General features: G+C 35.3%; 1 protein-coding gene across 9 annotated transcripts in view; it reads left to right on the forward strand.

Moving 5' to 3' along the window:
• Positions 1–20,000, forward strand: part of FOXP2 (forkhead box P2) — a 532,381-nt gene that overhangs the window by 503,276 nt on the left and 9,105 nt on the right. For all 9 annotated transcript variants that reach the window (XM_060020757.1, XM_060020762.1, XM_060020763.1 and 6 more), the window contains one exon: positions 661–824. In XM_060020757.1, the coding sequence (XP_059876740.1) occupies positions 661–824 (164 nt within the window). The remainder of the gene's footprint in view (positions 1–660; positions 825–20,000) is intronic.

Here is a 20,000-nt window from a genome sequence, read left to right on the forward strand (position 1 = left end):
GTTGGTTTATCATCCAAGTAAGTTGTAGTACCTAGTACTGTAGAAAGCACTGGTTCTAATTCAAGCTACTTTTGATGTGAAGAAGCAAGAAGGACACCCTGTGGCAAAATCTGGAACACTCGGTTTTCCTGCGAAGGCTAGATTGATAGAAGCTTTTGCAAATGCATGTGGCTGTGCATTAATATTTATCCAGGCTGTCATAAATGATTTCACATCATAGTGTTGGGGAACATGGTGCTTGTGGCAAAAACTTTAAAGTTTAATTATAATATATAATTTTTATGCAGAGGAGGCAAATGTCAGGTCTTCTTTATTTTGAGTTAAGTTCTGGTCATTTTTAAACAGCAGAGCAACGGCTTGTATTATCTTGGGGTATTTCGCTATACGTGAGGATACACTATTTCATTATGTGGGATGCTGAAACCTGAGTGAGAAAGTTTGCTGGGAGAACTATTGTTTCAGTTGAACATCACACTTAATTTCCTTGGTATTGCTGCCACAAGTTGTCGGTTAGGGACGTTTGTCTTTCCCATACATTTTATTGAAATGCTTCTAAAATACCTGTATCAGAATTGAAACCCGTTAGAAGAAGATAGATGTTTTAAAAAGCATTTGGAAGGGCATTTCCAAAGTTGTCTCACACCCTCTTCATTTCACTAGGCTGCCTTGGCAGAGAGCAGTTTACCTTTGCTAAGTAACCCTGGACTGATCAATAACACCTCCAGCGGCCTGCTGCAGGCTGTCCACGAAGACCTCAATGGTTCCCTGGATCACATCGACAGCAATGGGAACAGCAGCCCGGGCTGCTCACCTCAGCCGCACATGTAAGTGGGGCTAACAGACTCCAAAAGGGGAAGAACCGATATTCCTATGCTTCTAGTATTTACTAGTCTTCTGAAGTTTTGAATGGTGGATAAGTAAAAAATACAAGTTTAAATGGAGTTAAACTGCACCGTGTTTGTGACACGAAAAAGTGTACCAGAACTGCTTTTAATAAACCTTTTAGATTCTCTCCAGTATCCTATAATGATTGTACTAGCGGTCCTCTACAAATTCTTAGTACTAGTAACATTCTCTTGGGAGTATAGCGGTGTCTAAGATGAGTCTCCAGCTTACGGATCATTATCACAGTTTGGTTTGTATGGTCCGATAAGAATATTCATGATGGAACAAGTTGTCATAATTTTTACTACTATTACAGGTCTCTAAACCATTTATGAACTGTAGTCAAGATATTTCCCGTTTTTATAAACCGTAAAATGCAAAGTTTAACTGTTAGACACAGTTTACATAGAAGCTGGTAAAGTGTAACTTTTTGCCTGTCTTATAAATCAGTGTAATTACATATTCAACTTTAATTACTGGTGCGTCTGTATTGGCAAGGTTTATATGTTATATTTTATGCAAGACTACGATTCCTATTAATATTTAGCAGCTAACTATATCATTAATTACTCTAAAATCTTTCCCCTACCATCTTTTTAATGGAGCTGTGAGAGTAGATGTATTAAAAATTGATGTATTGTAGATTTCAGAAATGTGTGTGACACTTGAAAAAATGCCTGGCCTTATTCAATAGGCCAAGCATATCAGCTTCTTGTTTACTAAAAAGTATGGACCCTGCTAGAACTTAGAGTTCAGGAGGAAAAGTTAGAATCTGAATCCAGAACAATCCGTTCAGTTGTTAGAATGAGTTTATGTCCGTAACTCATGTCCGTACTTAATGTCCGTACTTCTGAGAGTTAAACATCACATGCTTCTAATTTCAGGTTATTGAGGTAAGAACAGTACTTCCTCTCATTCTTATATTTTCCTCCCCTACTTTTGTACTAAATATCTAGTCAGAGGCCTGACGGCGAAATATGGTCTTTCTAGCAGCCTATTTCCATTTGACCTTTCACCGGATATTACTTTTGTTGATTTTTGAGACATCTCATTCTATTTGACATATTAATGTCTTTAAGACCATGTGCCTAATTGCTTTATAGCACTTTTACTCTATCACCTTTGTGAACAACACACGGTGAACATTAATATATTTTATCAGGTTCCAAACCATTACTTTTTCAAAATGGAAAAATTTGTCTTTTGGAAGTGTCTTTAGATGTGTTAAATAATACAAAAGAAGTGATAAAACTGGAAGTAGGGAGAACATATGGATATATGCTCCTAAGAGTAGCGGTGCTCTCACACGAGGCAAGTGAGCAATCCAGCAGAAGTTTCTATATCCCTGCTTTATCCTCTCAGCCATGAGTGGGTAGCTTGAGGCCTTTTACGTTCAGCCATTCTCCTGAGTGTGCTGATACTTGCTCCCTGTATCAAATGCTAAAACTATAAAACTTTAAAGAGCAAACAAGAGTTAGATGCTGTTTTCCCCCTTTAAAAAAGACCAATTTCAGAGAAATGAAAGGTATTCCTAATAAAAGTGTTTCAGCTATTAATGCAACTCCTTGCGCTCCTATATGATATACAAGGGTTGTTATGAATGATATATAGAGGGTATGTAGGGAGGTGGTTTTTAAAACATATGTGTCCAGTGATAAGGATATTAAAATAAAAAATGAATGATTCCATACGATAGTTTATTAAACATTGTGTTTTAGAACCCGAAATAATAACTGGGCTAAATTACAGCATTATTAGGTTCCTAGTATTTTTCATTTGCCAATTGCTATTTTCGATTTTTTCATTTTGTTATTTAGTTACACTTTAATTATAAAATACCTCAGAAAAAATAGTGTGTGTAAAACAATATATAAAAATTGTATATTTAATTCCTGATGTGGCGCCACTATGGGCTTAGAAAACTAAGATGTTCTTAGTCAATATATCGTACATTTTATGAATTAGTGCATGTGAAAAATATTTATGTGTTTTTTCCATAGAGAGATAAAAGGAAAGCCTCCCTCGGCTTATTGGAAATAGATTTCAGAAAAGACAAAAATTGGAGGAAGACCAAATCTTGTTTTTTCCTAAATTATATAAATTATAATCATGTTTAATTATCTTGCAGAATACTGAGTCAGCATTCTCTCTTTGAATCTGTTTCTGCTGCGGTCATTAACGTTTTGTATGTTGGATGTCAAATATTATTGATGGAATGTCACTTCAGTATTCTATATCTTCATCTTTATAGAGTTTTAAGATGCTCGGACTTAAAAGGCATTTTATGTACATTATTAGACAAAGGAAAATATTATCTAATTCTCTCCGTCAAAATTTGTCTGCATGTGGGCTTCCCTGGTGGCGCAGTGGGTGAGAGTCTGCCTGCTGACGCAGGGGACACGGGTTCGTTCCCCGGTCCGGGAAGATCCCACATGCCGCGGAGCGGCTGGGCCCGTGAGCCGTGGCCGCTGAGCCTGTGCGTCCGGAGCCTGTGCTCCGCAACGGGAGAGGCCACAACAGTGAGAGGCCCGCGTACCGCAAAAAAAAAAAAAAAAATTTGTCTGCATATAATTGAATGCACTTCAAAGTACTTTTTGAAAATTAAGCAGAAGTGAAAGAATTTTTTTACATTTCAGTAGCATAGTCATGTGTCCTGAAATGAAATCATGGTACTGGTTCTTTTTGTCATTGTTGTCATTGGTTGAGGGAGGGGAGGGAGTAAGTTAAGCTGATGCAACTGTTAGCAAGAGGCAGAGGGGCCTAGTGGTATTAGTATATGAGCTCTGGTGACAGACTGTGGTGGTTCCAATCCCAGATTTAGCACTTAACAGCTGAGTACGATTTATTTGTTTCCTCAGTTTTCTCAGCTGAAAGTGAGGTAAGTCATAATAATATGTACCTCATAGGATTCTTGCAAATAAAACAAGTGCCTGGAATATAATAATTGCTCCCTGTGCCCCTAATAGTGCCGTATTCAGAGTTACTGATTTATATTACCTCTCGTAATACCTCATTATTTCTGTAAAGGAGACCATAAACAATACAAAAATATTTTGCATTTTAATACATTTTTTATAGGCTCTCCATAATTGTATGGTTACTTTCTTTGGGAGTCAGTCCCTTTGCTTTTCCCTCCCACTTCCTCTTATAATTCATGAAGTAAGCAGATCCCTAAGAAGTGAAAGAATGTGAGACAGGAATTTATGGTAAGGAGCATCTTACTCAGACTCAACGAGATAAGAGATTTTTGAGATAAGAAGATGTTATCTGAGGTTGGAGGCAATGAACAATCCAAATAGAATAATATCAACCCAGAACAGGAGCTCACGATATCTGCCTGGAGAACACTGCTATGAGGTTTGACAGGAATGTAGAATATATGAAAGGAGACCAGACTGTTGAATGCTTTAAATGTCAAGCTATAGTGTTTGTTTTGATCAGTATGGAACTTAGTAATGTTATAAGCTTGGGTTTCACATGACCAGAGATGTGCTTTAGGAAGAGTAATCTGAACGTGTACTGAATGAAGCATGCCTGAATGAAACTCAAGTGAGGTAGGATATTCTGGAGTTGGGAGAGACTGGAAGCAGAAGATGAGTCCTTGCAGGATGTAGTATCTGACTTAAGTACAAGACAGCGAGTGGACAGCAAGGAATCCATACAAGAAGTGCTGTGAAGAGAAATACAGAACAAGACAACTGATTGAATGCTGGGGGCAAAGAGGAAAATTAGGAAAAATCATAGCAACTGTAAAAGCCTGTGAAGAGAAATAGAGAGCACAAGAGGATGGGCTCAAGGGGGAAAACGGGGATGAATTCAGTATTATCCTACTTGCTGAATCCAAGAACGTAAATGTCCTTAGATTCAGGAAACAACAAAACGGAAACTGTTTCTTCATTTAGTCTTTTTATTCAACTCCAGAATAGTAAAAGAAGTATTCCTGAGGTTGATAGAAAAGATGTTTTGAAGCTTTGGAAGAGTAGAATAACTATGGTTTAGTGCTTCTTATAAATTGTTTTTAGAGAACAAGAAAGGCCAAATTATCATCCTTATTCTTCATTTTGACAGTCCATATGTAACACTTCCCCGCACTGTGGCTTTCACTCTTAGAGTGCCCTGAATGAAGGCTTTTGCCAAATTAGTGCATTTATTTTGCCTTAACTCTTTGCCTTTCTTCCCTTTCCTTTTTCATTCTCCTCTCTTACATAAATTCTACCTTTCCTTAAGGGCCTCATCCTATTTTTCCAGGAGGCTTTCCCAAGTAATTTTGCAGTCAGGACCTACATTCTGCTCCACATTTCTGAAGAGCTGACTGCTTATATCATTATCTGGAACTAACGCAGTTGTGTGTGTGTGTGTGTATGTGTGTGTGTGTGTGTGTGTTGTCACGCACATGTGTGCTTGCACATGTGCATACTCATTTTGCAATTATCTCTGGCTTAATGGCAGGTCGCTTAAGGACAAAGATGATGTTTTAGACCTATTACAGTATATGAAACCCCTAATACATTATACCATACAAAGTAAGCACTCAATAACCATATGATAATGATTATGAAGAATCAAATGGGAGGTGACAGTTAATGAGAAATGGTTTGACTTCATGAGGTAATCTCTCCAAAAGTACAATCCAGGATTCTCTTAGAACTCTGAAGAAGGGAGAAGAAGAGATTTTTAGGAAGAAGAGATAATGAAATAGAATGCTAGCTAAGAGATCTTTCTAAATATTGGCAGAGTGTGTTTGTGAACTTTTGTTTTTAATTTTAATTATTTAGTTAATATGTGTTTTATAATTGTCCAAAGTTAGGTCAATGGCAAGTGACAGGCCTTCACCGCATTCGTGATTATCCTCCCAGACCTTGTTAAATTTTATTTATCTTGTTGCAGGTGAAATGAAAAAAAAATTATTGCAATTAATACAGTATTAATCAGATGTATGTTCCAGAGGATTTTAGCAGAAAGTAGGACAGGTTGAAGTCAGGTGGAATAATACAGATTTTACCTAATAATTTTTTGAAATTGTTTTGACTCTTTTCGATCAAGTAGATTTCTAAAATTTATTTTCTGCTGCTGTTGTAAGAGATCTAGACCCATCATGGTCTGAACAAAAGTTAAGAATACTTCCAGTAAGAGTCTAAGTATCATTACAATTTATAATACTCTTCCCTTCTGCACCTCAGCACCAATATTCCCTGATTACCTGACTTTTCAGAGTTTTATAGATTATGGATAAAATTACTTTAGATTCCTATTTTATACCGGTGTTTGCCTCTCATAAAAACTACCTGAAGAGTTAGGATTGATGCTATGTTCAGGTGGAAATAATTTGAACTTACTTTCTTCTCCCATGTGTTAGACTTAAATGAATGAAAAGAGAAGAAAACGTTTGGAGAAGACCTGGAAGGTGAACTCACACTGGTACAATCAATCCATTTCCTGTCTCCTTCCAAACCTGAGGCAAAAGAGAAATTTAATGATGTACCCGCCATGTTTAGTTCAAATCAGTTGTTTCTTTTTTATTAAGCAGTTGTTTCTCCTCACTCTCAGTAAGTTGGCTCAGGTTTGCCTTTTCTTTCTCTTATGAAAATGTTAAATGAGGTTCCCATTTTTATATTTTCAAATTTTGTTTCTAGAGATCAAAACGAATGTTCTTCCTGAGCTGGTTTTGTATGGAGGGCTCCACGCACAAAGCCTTCCATTGTCATGCCGTTCCCCTTTCTGATTATTAGAGTCTCCTACTGTTGAGTTTTCAGATCATTTCTTACGTGTCATTCCTGAATCCTCTTAGCCTCCGTGCCATTTCAAAGTTCTACTTGCTAATATTCTATATTAGTTGCAGGTGATTATTTTTTCTGCCTCTTATTAAAGCAAATGTTTGAAGTTTGCAAGTTAATGAACTTCTATATAGAATCAGAATGTTAATATGGCTCATGTAAGACGAGAAAATATATTTGTTGTGTTCTTCAAAGCCAAAACTTTAGGGTAAGGAAATCAAGGTCTGCGGCATCGCACAAAAGGAGTAGTGTAGTGTTATTCCAGGACTACAATGGAGATCACATTAATCTTTTTTATTAACATGTTGAATGCACATTCTACACGCCCCAGAACTTTCTATGCATTGCATGTCCCAGTCAGTCATCCTTACCACATCCTCTGCTTCTTGAGAACCTCAGTTCGTTATACCACTCCAATGATAAACTTCAGCCTCTCCTAGCAATAATACTTTGCAACCAAAGACAGCTAAAAGGGACTGCTAGATGCCCATTTTGTGCAACAGTATTGAAAATCTAATAGAAATTGTGAAGTGTCATGAAACATAATGAAAATGTTCAAGTATATAATATTACCTTTCTTCCTTCTATTCTCTGTGGCTGCCTTAAAATTTAAATTGCTGTTTGTAGGCACATGTAGAATTTGCAGACCCTACACCTTTAGTTGGTGATATTTTATATAAAATCCCCACAGATCTTAGATCTTTCTGTGGACAAAGGCATTTGAAATTGGAGTGGCTCTGTATATCAGAGGAAAGCAGTTGAAAGTGGCTGACAACTTGAACAAGTGGAATGCTCGTTGTTTTCATGCCTGTTAAGCCTGCACTATTTTTTGCTGATATTTTGGATCATTAAGTTGCATTAAGAAGAGCTCTAAACATAAAAGCATATTTTTGCTTTACATGTCTTCACAGATTTTTTTATTCACAATTTTTCATTTATCTTTAATTTTTTTTTTTCCTAACATTTCTGGGCCTCATAATTTTATTCTGATTTAATTCTATTTTTATTTAACCTCTAAACTTTTTTATTAACTTTGCTAGTTAGCTTTGAGATCTCTTTCCAAAGTGATGGTAGAGAACTTATGACTATGCCAGCTCTTTATTATCTCATCTTTTTTTTTTAAGTGCTACAAGTATGGCTCAGTAGCCACTGTTCTTTTTTACATTATTCCAGTCCCCATATGTGGCACTTACAGCTCATTCTAGTTCCTCCTAATAAAAAAGATCCTCCCAGAGATACAGTGCCTTCAGCTAAAAAGTGCTGTATCCCCACCGTGCCAATAGTGGAAATTTGTGGGTTCCTGTAGGGTTTTAAAGGATTTTTATAGAACTATACAGATGGTATTTAAGTTTTCTGTTATGAATGCCCGCAATTTAGGCAAAGGGTGTCAGAAAACTTTTAGGTGACAGTATTGTAGCCTACTGCTTCTGTTTTATATCTAAAGAAGATACTTTGTTAGAAGGTACATCTTCCTTTGCACTAACACTATTTGAGCCTTAGAGGGTCAAAAAGTAATTGACTGAATTGTTTAAAAATGAATACTGTTATTCAGTATTTTTTCCTTCTAGTACCAGGAGAAAATACCATAGTACCATGTATACCCATATGGTATTTTATCTTCAGCTCTTGACATAGGGCTTAGGGAAGTGGATGTCTATTAGGTGATATGGGTATTTTATGACTAAAGATATTTATTATGTAAAGTTGACGATCACTTCAGAATATTACTTAATGTGAAGATACTTTACATAAGAAATTATATTTTAATATGTGTTAAAATTATATTCATTTTGACTACTTTGGGAGAATTTTAAATTGACCTTTCAAATAAGTACAACAATGTATTTTAAAACTTTGACGCCAATAAACACAGTTTAAAACTTGATCTCAGGGTTCCTACATTCCATTAAGTAGTTTCTATCATTAGGATAGAATTAAACAATTTATATAAGCAACAGATGACCAAATAATTTCACATAACTAGTGGAAACTGACATTCTTTAGTTTGCTCAACATTATCTTAATCTTTGAGCACTGAAAATGGTATAACATCAGCAAGACATTTAAAAGGCAGGAGCAGAAGTAATCATTGGTCACATAATGTTATCTAACTCTTGATAAATTTACCATTTGCAACACTAAATCTCAGGTCCCTTTTGTTAATTAGCAGGTCAGAGAAAGACATAATCTACTAGATTTAGAATAAAAGATATTGTTTTTACTCCCTATTCCATTCTCGTGCTAAGAACTAACAGCATAGCTAAGCACAGTTCAGGAGGAAACTGAACATTGAGTCAGTCTTATGGTTTAATTTGAGCAAGGGAATAACTCCAGCAGAGCAGCCAGTCTCACAGATTAGAATGACCTAATGACACGAACCATATGTAATCCTGGTGAAGAGCCATCTCTGTCAAGATATCCAAGAAACAGCTTCACCAGGAGCGGGCAGTGAATGGGCAGCATCCCATCAGGGCAGCTTGGCAAAGGAAACAGACAACAGTCCAGAAAAGGTGGGTGAGCCATGTCCGCGAGGGCTGCCCAGAGCCATACTATAGCCCAACTATAGGACTTTGAGGTCCTGATCTTCAAGGAATCAGAACCCTAATTATCAATGAGAAATTAGAGAGAAACAGGAACATATACTTTGTGTGCCATATGCCCATCCTGACATTTCTGACTGAAACTTGGTCCAAGGAACAAGGTAAAAACGATTTTTGGATGAATGGTTCAAAGGAGTTTTGGAGCAGCAGCAAAGCTGACTTAATGGCCAAATGTCAAGATGTAATTTAGATTTTCTTTTATTTCTCTGACCAATAGATTAGAAATATAAAAGTCCTTAGATCTATACCTGAATGTTTATTGAAAGCTACCATTTATGAGACACAAAATGGAATGGTACCAATTGTATCTCAATGGGCAACTGCTTTGATTCTGAGATTGAGCACAGTATATCTGTACTCCTCAATGATCAAAGTAATTACATTTATATTTTCATTTTATTACAGCTGTTCTGATCACATCTATTACTTTTATAAATCAAATGGTAAATCTTAAAGAATTTAATTGTGCTTTTTATAATCGGCACTACAGCAAAACTATGTGAAATCATTTGGGAGTGAGCCTCCAAATCATGTAAAATCCAGTTTCTTTAAACAATGTTGTATAAATTTGAATAAATTATAATATAATGTTGAAGGTAAGGACAAGAAATCTTAGAGAAATTTCATATACATTTATATATATATATATATGCATGCGATTTATAAAATTAGGTTTCATTAACCTTAATCCACCTTTTTGTTATATTTCTTAGAACTTCTGTTGACTTTAAATAGAACTTTGGAACTCTACCTTGGGGTCAGATCTTTTGGGATGTAGCATAGAATTATAAAATGCATTCTTAAGAATGGCAGTGTGTAGCTTGGAAGAGAAAATGTTATTACAATTATCAGAATATAATATTCCTTTGCAATCAAACACTTAAATGGCTGCATTTTCTAGAAAGTAGAATACGGGAGTTACAAGATTTATTAAATATATTAGTAGTAAAGTTGTATTCTGACTTCAAGATGAAAAATTAAAATTTATTTGGCTGTTTTCCTTAGCCACAGTGAAAAGGTATGAGAAACTTCGCAGGGCATTTTCTAATTACATTCTGAATAAAGTAAACTAAACAAGGTATATATGGCATGAGGAATCATCACTCCAATTTTTCTATCCTCTTTTAATGGTTGTACATTTCTGAGAGGAGGAATATTTTCCTTTTCATCCAGAAATAAGTAGGATTTTTATCTACTGAACTGGAATAATGGTTCTGGGTACTGTCCTCATGGCAACTATGTGCAAACTCATCCAAATCAAAAGGAAGGTCAGTTCATTCAACATAAGAATGTCTGTGGTAAATGTTAATTTACAAGAGAGAAAACAGTCTTGAAAAACAATAAAATTGGAAAAATATTGAATCATAGTAGTAAAGATCTGTTTTATAATTTCTTAATTGATAAAATAAGAGCTAATTTATCATTTCTAGTTGTTTTTAATTATATGACCTTATTCACTTCTGTACATGAGAATTAAATATTTCTCTAATGTGTGCTTAAATTTGGAATATAAAAATCTAGATTATAGTGAAAGAAATCAGAGTTATCATTTCAAAAGAATAAAATCATAAATAGGATTAATTAAATAATTTCTTAATGACTGTATAAATAACTTCAGTTGTTTAATTACTCACATTAGCCTAAGATCATTTCTCAGTTTAGAAAGTACTTGCAAAATGTTTTCTTTTAAAAGTAAACTTTTCCATTTAAAACTTTAGTTTCATTTTTTAGGTTATTTCTGTGATATGTTAAACTAAAATACTTCCTAAATAAAATATTACTCTAAAAGTTACAAATGTTTAATTTAAGAAATGTGAATTGTTTCTCATTTCAACCTGACTTTGTACAAATGGAGATACCTAAACTTGCAGTTTTTATAAATTTACCATTAAATTCCAAATATAATTATATCATTTCCTTGTACATATACTAGAAGGAAATGAGTAAAATTGAATTTCCACAATCTCCATTTTTCATATGCTTTCTGAATGAGCATGAATTATTTTACCAGCTTCCCTGTGAAACTTCTTTGGAAAAAAAATGACTTTTTAAAAATGTTTTATTTGGGCTTCCCTGGTGGTGCAGTGTTTGAGAGTCCGCCTGCCGACGCAGGGGACACGGGTTCGTGCCCCAGTCCGGGAAGATCCCACATGCCGCGGAGTGGCTGGGCCTGTGAGCCATGGCCGCTGGGCCTGCGAGTCCGGAGCCTGTGCTCCGCAACGGGAAAGGCCGCAACAGTGAGAGGCCCGCGTACCGCAAAAAAAAAAAAAAAAAAAATTGTTTTATTTGATGCGGTTATAGCTTCCAGGATAGCTACTCAAAAATAACAAACAAAACCAAAAACTGAGCCTCATGAAACTAAATCTTCCATTTTAATAAAGGAGTCTGTGTTTGTATTTTGGAATCCATTTTACATCTCCAAAACAATGATACTTATGTGGTAAGCATGAAGGTTTTGCCATTGGCAAATTTGAACTAATTGAATAAAAATGTATTCAAACACATATGAAATTACAAAGTGCTAATCATACACTTTGATTTTTAAATACTTATAGTAGTTATCATTATTCATTCAACGGCTTTGTGCCAAGTACTAAATAGACATTGTAGACAGTTAAAAGGAAGTCTCATTTTCTCTAAGCATTTCCTTTTAATTAAAAAAATTTTGATGCTGTTTTGTGAGTCAAAACCTATGCAAATCAATGGACAGCCTTAGCCTATAGCAATACTCAGTCTATTCTGATATTTTGTAATGTCATTAATCAACAGTTAAGATATAACAATATATGAGATAAAGAAGAATTTGTATGATTGTAAACATTTTCTTTTAGAGTTACTCAATGTATCCCACGTAGGTTAAAGGTATACAAACTAAATTAAGTAGAAGTATCAAGAAACTTAAAAGTCAAGAACTTTAATAAATCAGTATTGAGTAGGAAATAGATGCGTGGTTTAAGGTCTACGCATATTTCAGTACGTTCAATATGTTTCTCAGTGTACTGTATATATAAATTCATTTTACTGGATAAAGGTTGCTATATTGGGCCAAATAAAATTATTTTCCATAGTAAAACTGAAGCATGAAGACCTTAATGCTATTTCTGAGGATAGGTTTTTGACTGTTATCTGGGGAGTAACGTTTTTTACATTAATGATCCGCAGTTACTGATAGAAACATGTTATATCCTTCAGGTATGCTAGGGCAATTATTCTTATAGGATTTTTAAGATGTATCATGTATCATATCTCATGTATCATGTTTATTACTCGTTTTCAATAAGTATATGTTATTTAATGTATTTAACTTTCTCTCAAACAACTAGGGTTATCTGAAGAAAGATATAAGGGGGTCTCCTAAAATGAGTAAACCACATAAAAACAATTTTACCTAGTCTTACTTTTAGTCTTGACTTGTAAATGTTTGATTAAATTAACTTTACATTGCCTGAAATCGCCCATATTGTAGAGATAAGCCATTAATTGTAAGTTTTTCTTCACAGCATTTGTTGACATCTATCATAACATTTAAGACTTAAAATTTTTATCATTAGTATTAAAAAATATTGTATTTATGAAGGGCCCAATCAAATTTACATGGTGCCACTGAATTACTCATAAATGATGACACTGTATAACTCTAAGATATTGCTCCCAAATTCCTGTCCAGTCTCATCCTACAGGTATTCCTCTCTAGGCAGATTGCCCATGCCAAGGCAAAAGAATGATCTATTCTCTTGATGATATCTAAATAAAGAAACACCATTGTGATTCTGTAGTCTAACATCTATTGACTTAAACATGTTTTGAACATCTCAGTTTCGGAGAACTTTATTCATAGTACTTCCTTATTTTAAAGAAAAAATAGGAACAGTTTATAGGATCTTTTACTTAGTCTTAATTAAGGAGAAAATGAAGACAATTTACATTTCTCTAGAGAATATACAGTGTGATCACAATCAAAAAAGGTAAAGTTTTCCATTATAATTTGACTCTGCTGTAGGATGTTGGCAACAATAACATTTCTTCTGCCTTTCATTGATGCCTTGGGTACTTATAAATTTCACAACTAAAGGAGCAACACATTTCTTTAGGCAACAGATCAGTCTAGTAATGTAGCTAGTCCTCTCTTTGTGTTTTTGGTATATGCCATTATGAGGGTGGGCTGTAACACTGACCAATTAAACTAGAGCATAAAATCCAACTGCTACTTTGCATTTCCTTCTGGTAGAGGCTTGGCAGGTTGAATGGAGCAGCGATGTTTCATTCATTTAAGTTGAATAAACATTTCTTGAGCACCTATTATGTGCAACATAGTCTGTTGGAAACTGGCAGGTGATCTGTTATCTACAAAGAGGTAGAATTCTAATCGAGGGATGGATATGTACAAAGATAAGGAGAGAGTCCAAGTAAAGGAAGGAAGAGAGTTATAACCAAATTGCAAATTAAGTGTACACATGCACATGAAGAATCATGAAAGTCTTCATGGAGGAGATAGCTTTGAGTTATGCTTAACATGAAATCAATTTTTAGGTTGAACTTTATGAAATTATTGATATTTGACTGGGTTCTTTTTTGCTTACAGAAATAGCAATCTTAATCTTTTCAACCTACATTAAGCAGAGCTGAGGAAAGAGAAGATAGATACAAAGGATTTGAGTGTATGAGCAAAGGTGACTAAGATATAAAGCATGAGTCTCATTCAGAGAATAGATCATTCTTTTGCCTTGGCATGGACAATCTGCCTAGAGAGCAATACCTGTAGGATGAGACTGGATAGGAATTTGGGAACCATAGCTTAGAGTTCGTTAATCTCCAAGCTGATGATAGGGTAGGGGCATTGAAAATTCACCAATTATTTGGAGATCCTTAGCAAGACCCTCAAGGGTATATGTTACCTACTTTTAAAAAGACTTACCCTTTTCTTCTTTGCTACTCATCCCTGGGTATACTGTATTTTTTCACTTGAAAAAGTGTCCACACTTTTTTTATGCCATTTCCCCTCAATATTCAGTTTAAAATATATTTTTCTTTAAGATGACTTAAGAACTCAGACTGAAAATTAAAAACAAATTTTCCAGAGATCAAGTATCAGCAGCCTTTATGAACGTGGCCATTGCTTCTGCTAGCAACTTAATTGCAATGAGGACTGTAGAGAACTTTGTTTCAAAATCTTCCCATCTTCTACTTTCTGATATCCAAGCATTCCAGGATCTGCTTCCCCTCTTCCTCGAGCGATTAAAATGACAAATATAAAGATTCATCAAAATTGAATGAGTTATGAAGAGTCATCATCTATTTTAACTTTTAGAATCTTTGACAGGGGTTTAGGCTCTCTATCTTCTTGGTAGAGTGTAGAAGGGAACTATTTCACATACATATAAATTTAAAAGCAGTATATACAAAACTTTTTAGTCCACAACCAATACCCTTAATTCTTCACTTCTCTCCACGTTTCTAATCCTGCTACCTTATTCCTGGCCATCATGACCTTATTACACTATTTTAGTAAACTAGCTGGTTACCTTACCTCCAGTGGCCTACGTTCCATCTACGCTTTGCAAATTAATCCTCCTAAAACTCTTCTATCTTTTCGCTGCCATGCTCAAAAACCATCAATAGCCCTTCAGCTGGCAGAGAATAAATTTTAAACTCCATAAATGCAACTCAAGGGCACTTCACCATCTGACCTTGTTCTGCTTTATAACATATTTCTTTATCACCAACCCTCCTTTCCCCATGGCCTCTACACACTCTCAGCGTTCCTACAACACATATAAAATTCTCTATTTTTCCCATTTCCACTCAGAATGCCCTTTTCCTCAACTCTGCGTAATGAACATTTTCATATATTTCAAAGCCTACGTGAAGTGACAACTTCCTCCGTCATAGATCATTGACTGGATGCATTGCCAGAATTTCTCTCCCATCTTTCATAACACTTTGTCTGTTATGGTATAGATCACATTCTACTTGGCATCGAAGTTACTTGTGTGTATGTCTTACTTCCTCTATTAGACTAATAACTGTATGAGAACAGGAACCATTTTCTGTATCAGCCCCTAGACCAGTAGTTTGCAAATAATGTTTATTGAATTGATATTTTCACTTCTAGCAGGAAGTAGTGTTTATCCTTGTAGAAGTATTTCCATTTCAGCTACTGACTTTCAACCTTTCTGTCAGGAAGTATTAACAGACTTTATGTCTCTCCACCACTGAATACTTTCCCTCTAACTATCTAAAGAAGTTCCAAATAGCTTTCTAATTCTCCTAAGTGTAAATTACATCAAATTAGGAGGTTGGCTATTCCTTCTTCAAGCAAGAAATTTAAATCACTGCTTTTCTGTAGTAAATAATAGGTAGTGGACTTGGAATAGTTGAATTGGAAATCTTGTGTTTCATCGACAGAACAATTTTTAAACTGTTCACAATTAATTCCTGGATTCTCGTTTAAATGAATACTCATTATCTACCAAATGCATAATTTGCTTTAAAATCAAAGATGAAGTTACTTCCAAATCCACTTAAAGGAATAGGACATATTTCATCAGGTTTAGAAGAACTACTAAAGTGACTGTCAAGGTAAATATGTCTACCTGCTGTCTCTGCCTTTCTATGCCAGAAGTTTGTACTCTTCTGTGATAACCTAGATGCTTGGTATGTATTAGGTGCCCAGTAAACAAATGAAGTGCTGGATAGATTATCCAATCCAGACTTCATAGACTCCTGCCTTAAGATACGTTACAAATAAGTCTATTTATTATCCTTTATTCAAGATCTCACAGATGAGTCAATAAGAAATCAATTATTCCACTAGTTTTTTTTTTTCTTTTTGTTCATAAGTTAAGAAAAAAAAAGAACCTAAGTCCTCAGTTTCAATAGTTTCATTCTATTTGCTCAAAGTAGCTTCTACTTTACTTATTATTAAGGGCTCTATTAAGGACTGCAACTTAATCTGTAAGACACCTCACATCGAAACTGAAAGGAGTCGTGCATAAATTTCAAATCAGGGAGGAAAAATGGCATGAGGAATATCCAAACCATCCACAGTATATCTTCTTCAAACCCAGAAAGAGTTTTATCACCAGGATAGATAGTCAAGAATTTCTCTCGTCTGTCCGTCTGAACTTGTTCTTCCTTTACTGTCTTTAATGAATTCCAGTAGGAGTGCAGATGCTTTGGGATTCTGCTTAGAGGCAAATAATCTCTCCCAGCTGTTAACCCCTCCAGTATCACTTAATTGCTATTCCTCTTAGGACACTTATGGCTGGCAATTGTGTACATATTTGAGTACATATTTCTCCCATACCAGACTGCAACTTCTTTGATAGATGTTTAAATGCCTCCACAGTGCCTTATATCTAGAGGGTACGCAATAAACGCGTTAAATTAATCATTGGCAATAGGAGATAATGATAATGTTATTGGCTTTTCCTGTCAAAGTGAGATTGATGCTCTTTATGCCATTATGGACACAGACGACTTGACTCAACCCACAGCATGAAAGAACTTTCGGCAGAAAATTTATTGTCTCTCAGGCTTATATATATTGCTATGTCTCTTAAAATTTCCATATTTTAGTCAACTTTGAGTTCATCTATTTAAGGTTTCTCCAGCTGAATATGTATCATCAGACTTCATAAACTTCAGTGTACATAGCACATGTGATGCAGGCCTGGACCATTCAATGCATGTATGTTAATGCTTTCACTGACAAGTTATGATGAGACCTGGGATGGGATGGCTGGGGAGTGTAAGTGCGGGGGCTCTGCCTACCAAACATTTCAACAGTGGTCTTTCTACTTTGAAGTTTACTTTCCTCTGTTGATCTAAAAATGGTCAGAGACAGGACCTGAGATTTTGGCGTAGTGCCGTAGTGTTCAGGAATGTGTTAGTAAATAATTCTTTGGAATAATTATAGTAATATGTTGTGTTATTTTGTCCCTTTTATACCTTAAATGTACTTTTAAGGAAATGTAGCTAGTCATTACTTTAATAGCCCTAATGCCTGGCATTTGGTATGTGGGGCACTTATATCTTTGTTTTATGACTTTTCTGATATAGTAATAAAAGTCTTAATTTGTAGAAGGGCTAAAATGTTTTTAGAGCTAATTAAGTTCATACGTTGTTTAAAAAGCAATCCGTGTACTTATACTATAACTTCTTCCAAAAAAGGATTTAAGGTTGTAATTATATCATGAGTGTATCTAACACTGATCACTTATGAGCCAGTCACTGTTCCAAGTGTTTTGCATACACAAAAAATCATTTACTCCTCATAACTACTATGTAAAGTAGGTACTTTATTATCTCTGCCTTATGAATAAAGAAACAGAGGCACAGAGACATTAAGTAACTTCCCCAAGGTCACACAGCTAGGAAGTAAAGGAGCCAGTGTTTAAACCCAAGCATTTTATCCTCAAAGCTCACTGAATTCTTAAACACTATAGTATTAACCACTTATCCACTGCTGCATGACTAAAGGTTATAAATGAGGTGCCTAAATTATTCAAGATTACTTTATGCTACACTAATAAGTTAATCAAAATACTAAATACATAAAAATTATTGTATTAAATTATACCCTGTTAATTAAGAACCTTTATATGATTCAACTGGAGAAGAGGATATGTAAGGAGGAATTGGTGAGCACTGCATAGACAGGGAGTTACTTTAAAGGGTTTCCTTTATTTTGTTTGAATTGCCAGAGGAATTTCTTTGGTGAAGGGGAGCATTTTTCCTGGGAGAAAATCTAATTATCCTATAATAGTGTAACACATGGTATCCTGAAGAATTTGGAAAAATGAACACTACAGAGATAGCCCCTTTTTTTCCAGAGATAAATTAAATGACCCTCATATCCTGTAATGGGAGGAAGAAGGGAAAGATACTGCTGATGGCTGCAGAAGAGACTAATTTCCGATTCATTCTACAACCCACCAAAGGCATGTGGTTTCCTTGGGTTTCATTTCCTTTGAATTGGCATACAGGACATGTGAAAACATGGAGCTCTCTGAGATCCAAAAGTGAGAAACCTAATATAAGTGGAGATAATCATGATAGAATTGTATTTTTATTGAAAAGGATTCCACCAAGGTATAGGCATAGGTACTATAACTTTCAAGCAATTTTATTCCCTGGGATGCTTAAACTTCTCTTGCTACATTTTATTTCTTTTTTAGACATTGTATTGGTGGCAATCGGATATTTTTAAGAACTGAGCATTCATAATTATTGGCTCTGGTTTTAGTTTATTTTAGTAAATGAGCAGCCTAACACTGTAGCCTTAAGGGAAAATTTCATTTCCATCTTTCTCAGGTCTGATACCTTGTTCACAAACTAATTCTGAGTGAAAGGATTCTAAGAACACTTAATTCCAGAGAGAAATTTTCTCTTTTATAGTTGATACAAATGAAACTCTTAATGCCTTGATGGGACATCGTTTATTCAGTTAACACATATTTACTGGGTGCTTGCTGTGGATACAGCTCTCTTGATCTGTGAAGTTCATAGTCTAGTAGGCAAGACACAGTACAGCCACCGCCAGAAAGAGTTCAGTACAGTACATGTGATAAAGGCAACGTGAGATAGCAAGAATAACCAGGTTCCAAGAAAGATTCCAGAGGCCAGTTGTATACTAGTCCTGGCTCTGCCTGTATTTATCATAACTCTTGGAAAGTTACTAATTTTTTCATCTGTAAAACAGGAGCATTGGATAAAATTATGTTTGATACAGTGTTAGGATTCCAAGATTCTATAGTTTTGGGTAACAGAATGATCCAAAAAAAAAAAAAATGCTTTGGAGGGTTGAAGTAGGAGGTCAGTGAAAGCCAGACAGGTCAAACAAACTCTTTAGAAGTAGATAAGATATAACTTGGTCCTTATATGGTAGACAGGATGTGCATAGGTAGAACAGTGAGGAAGGGAATGCCAGGTTCTGTGCACACACAGTGAGTTGAAGAGGAAAGCGCAGACCAAGTCCGCGTGAAAAAATGACTTGGAGTAGGAATCGAACATGATATTTTAAGGGTGATGTTTTGAGTCGGGAGTAGAAGTTATTATTCAGAACTACTGTTGTACACAGGGAGGTTGCAGCCTAACTGTGGAGAATGGCTGAAGAGTTTTGGCTCAATCCTGTCTCATTCCCCTGTGTCTCAGTTCAGATAGATTTTTGTACAAGGCAATGACATAATGAAATAAATTCCTTGTGTATTAAAATTCTCTGAGAAGGTAATGGAACATGCCTTTATAGTGATCCTTTAAACAAGAATTCTATGTGTTTGTATTTTAGAAAGACATCCCATTTGTTATTCCTCTTTATCTGGAACTTGAGACTCTTCCACAGGGTCTTTATTCAAATCAAAATCCAACCCAGAAAAGTAAAACACAAATGAATCAGATACTCAGACACCCAGCTCCAGCTGAGGGGACAGTGGAAGTGGAACAGGGGATTAGGAAAGAGAGTCAGACTAGGGAGACCTCCTAGGTCTTCTCAGAGCCTTGAGAACATTAAGACAAACCAACTACAAAAGAAGTCAGATCTTTAGCTAAAATTATTAGATGCTCAGAATAATGTTAATTGACTTGAGGTTAATCCCATAGATATCAGCGTATGTCTTGCCAACTATTCAATATCTGTTTAGAAATATTCACCTATTTAAGCTTGAAAGTTTTGAATATTCATAGGACATTTATGAGACCTAGTTAAAAAAAGATGCTATTATATTAACCTTAGGAGTTTATT

The sequence above is a fragment of the Delphinus delphis genome, chromosome 9, assembly GCF_949987515.2.
Source record: "Delphinus delphis chromosome 9, mDelDel1.2, whole genome shotgun sequence".
In the NCBI taxonomy this organism is placed as follows: domain Eukaryota; kingdom Metazoa; phylum Chordata; class Mammalia; order Artiodactyla; family Delphinidae; genus Delphinus; species Delphinus delphis.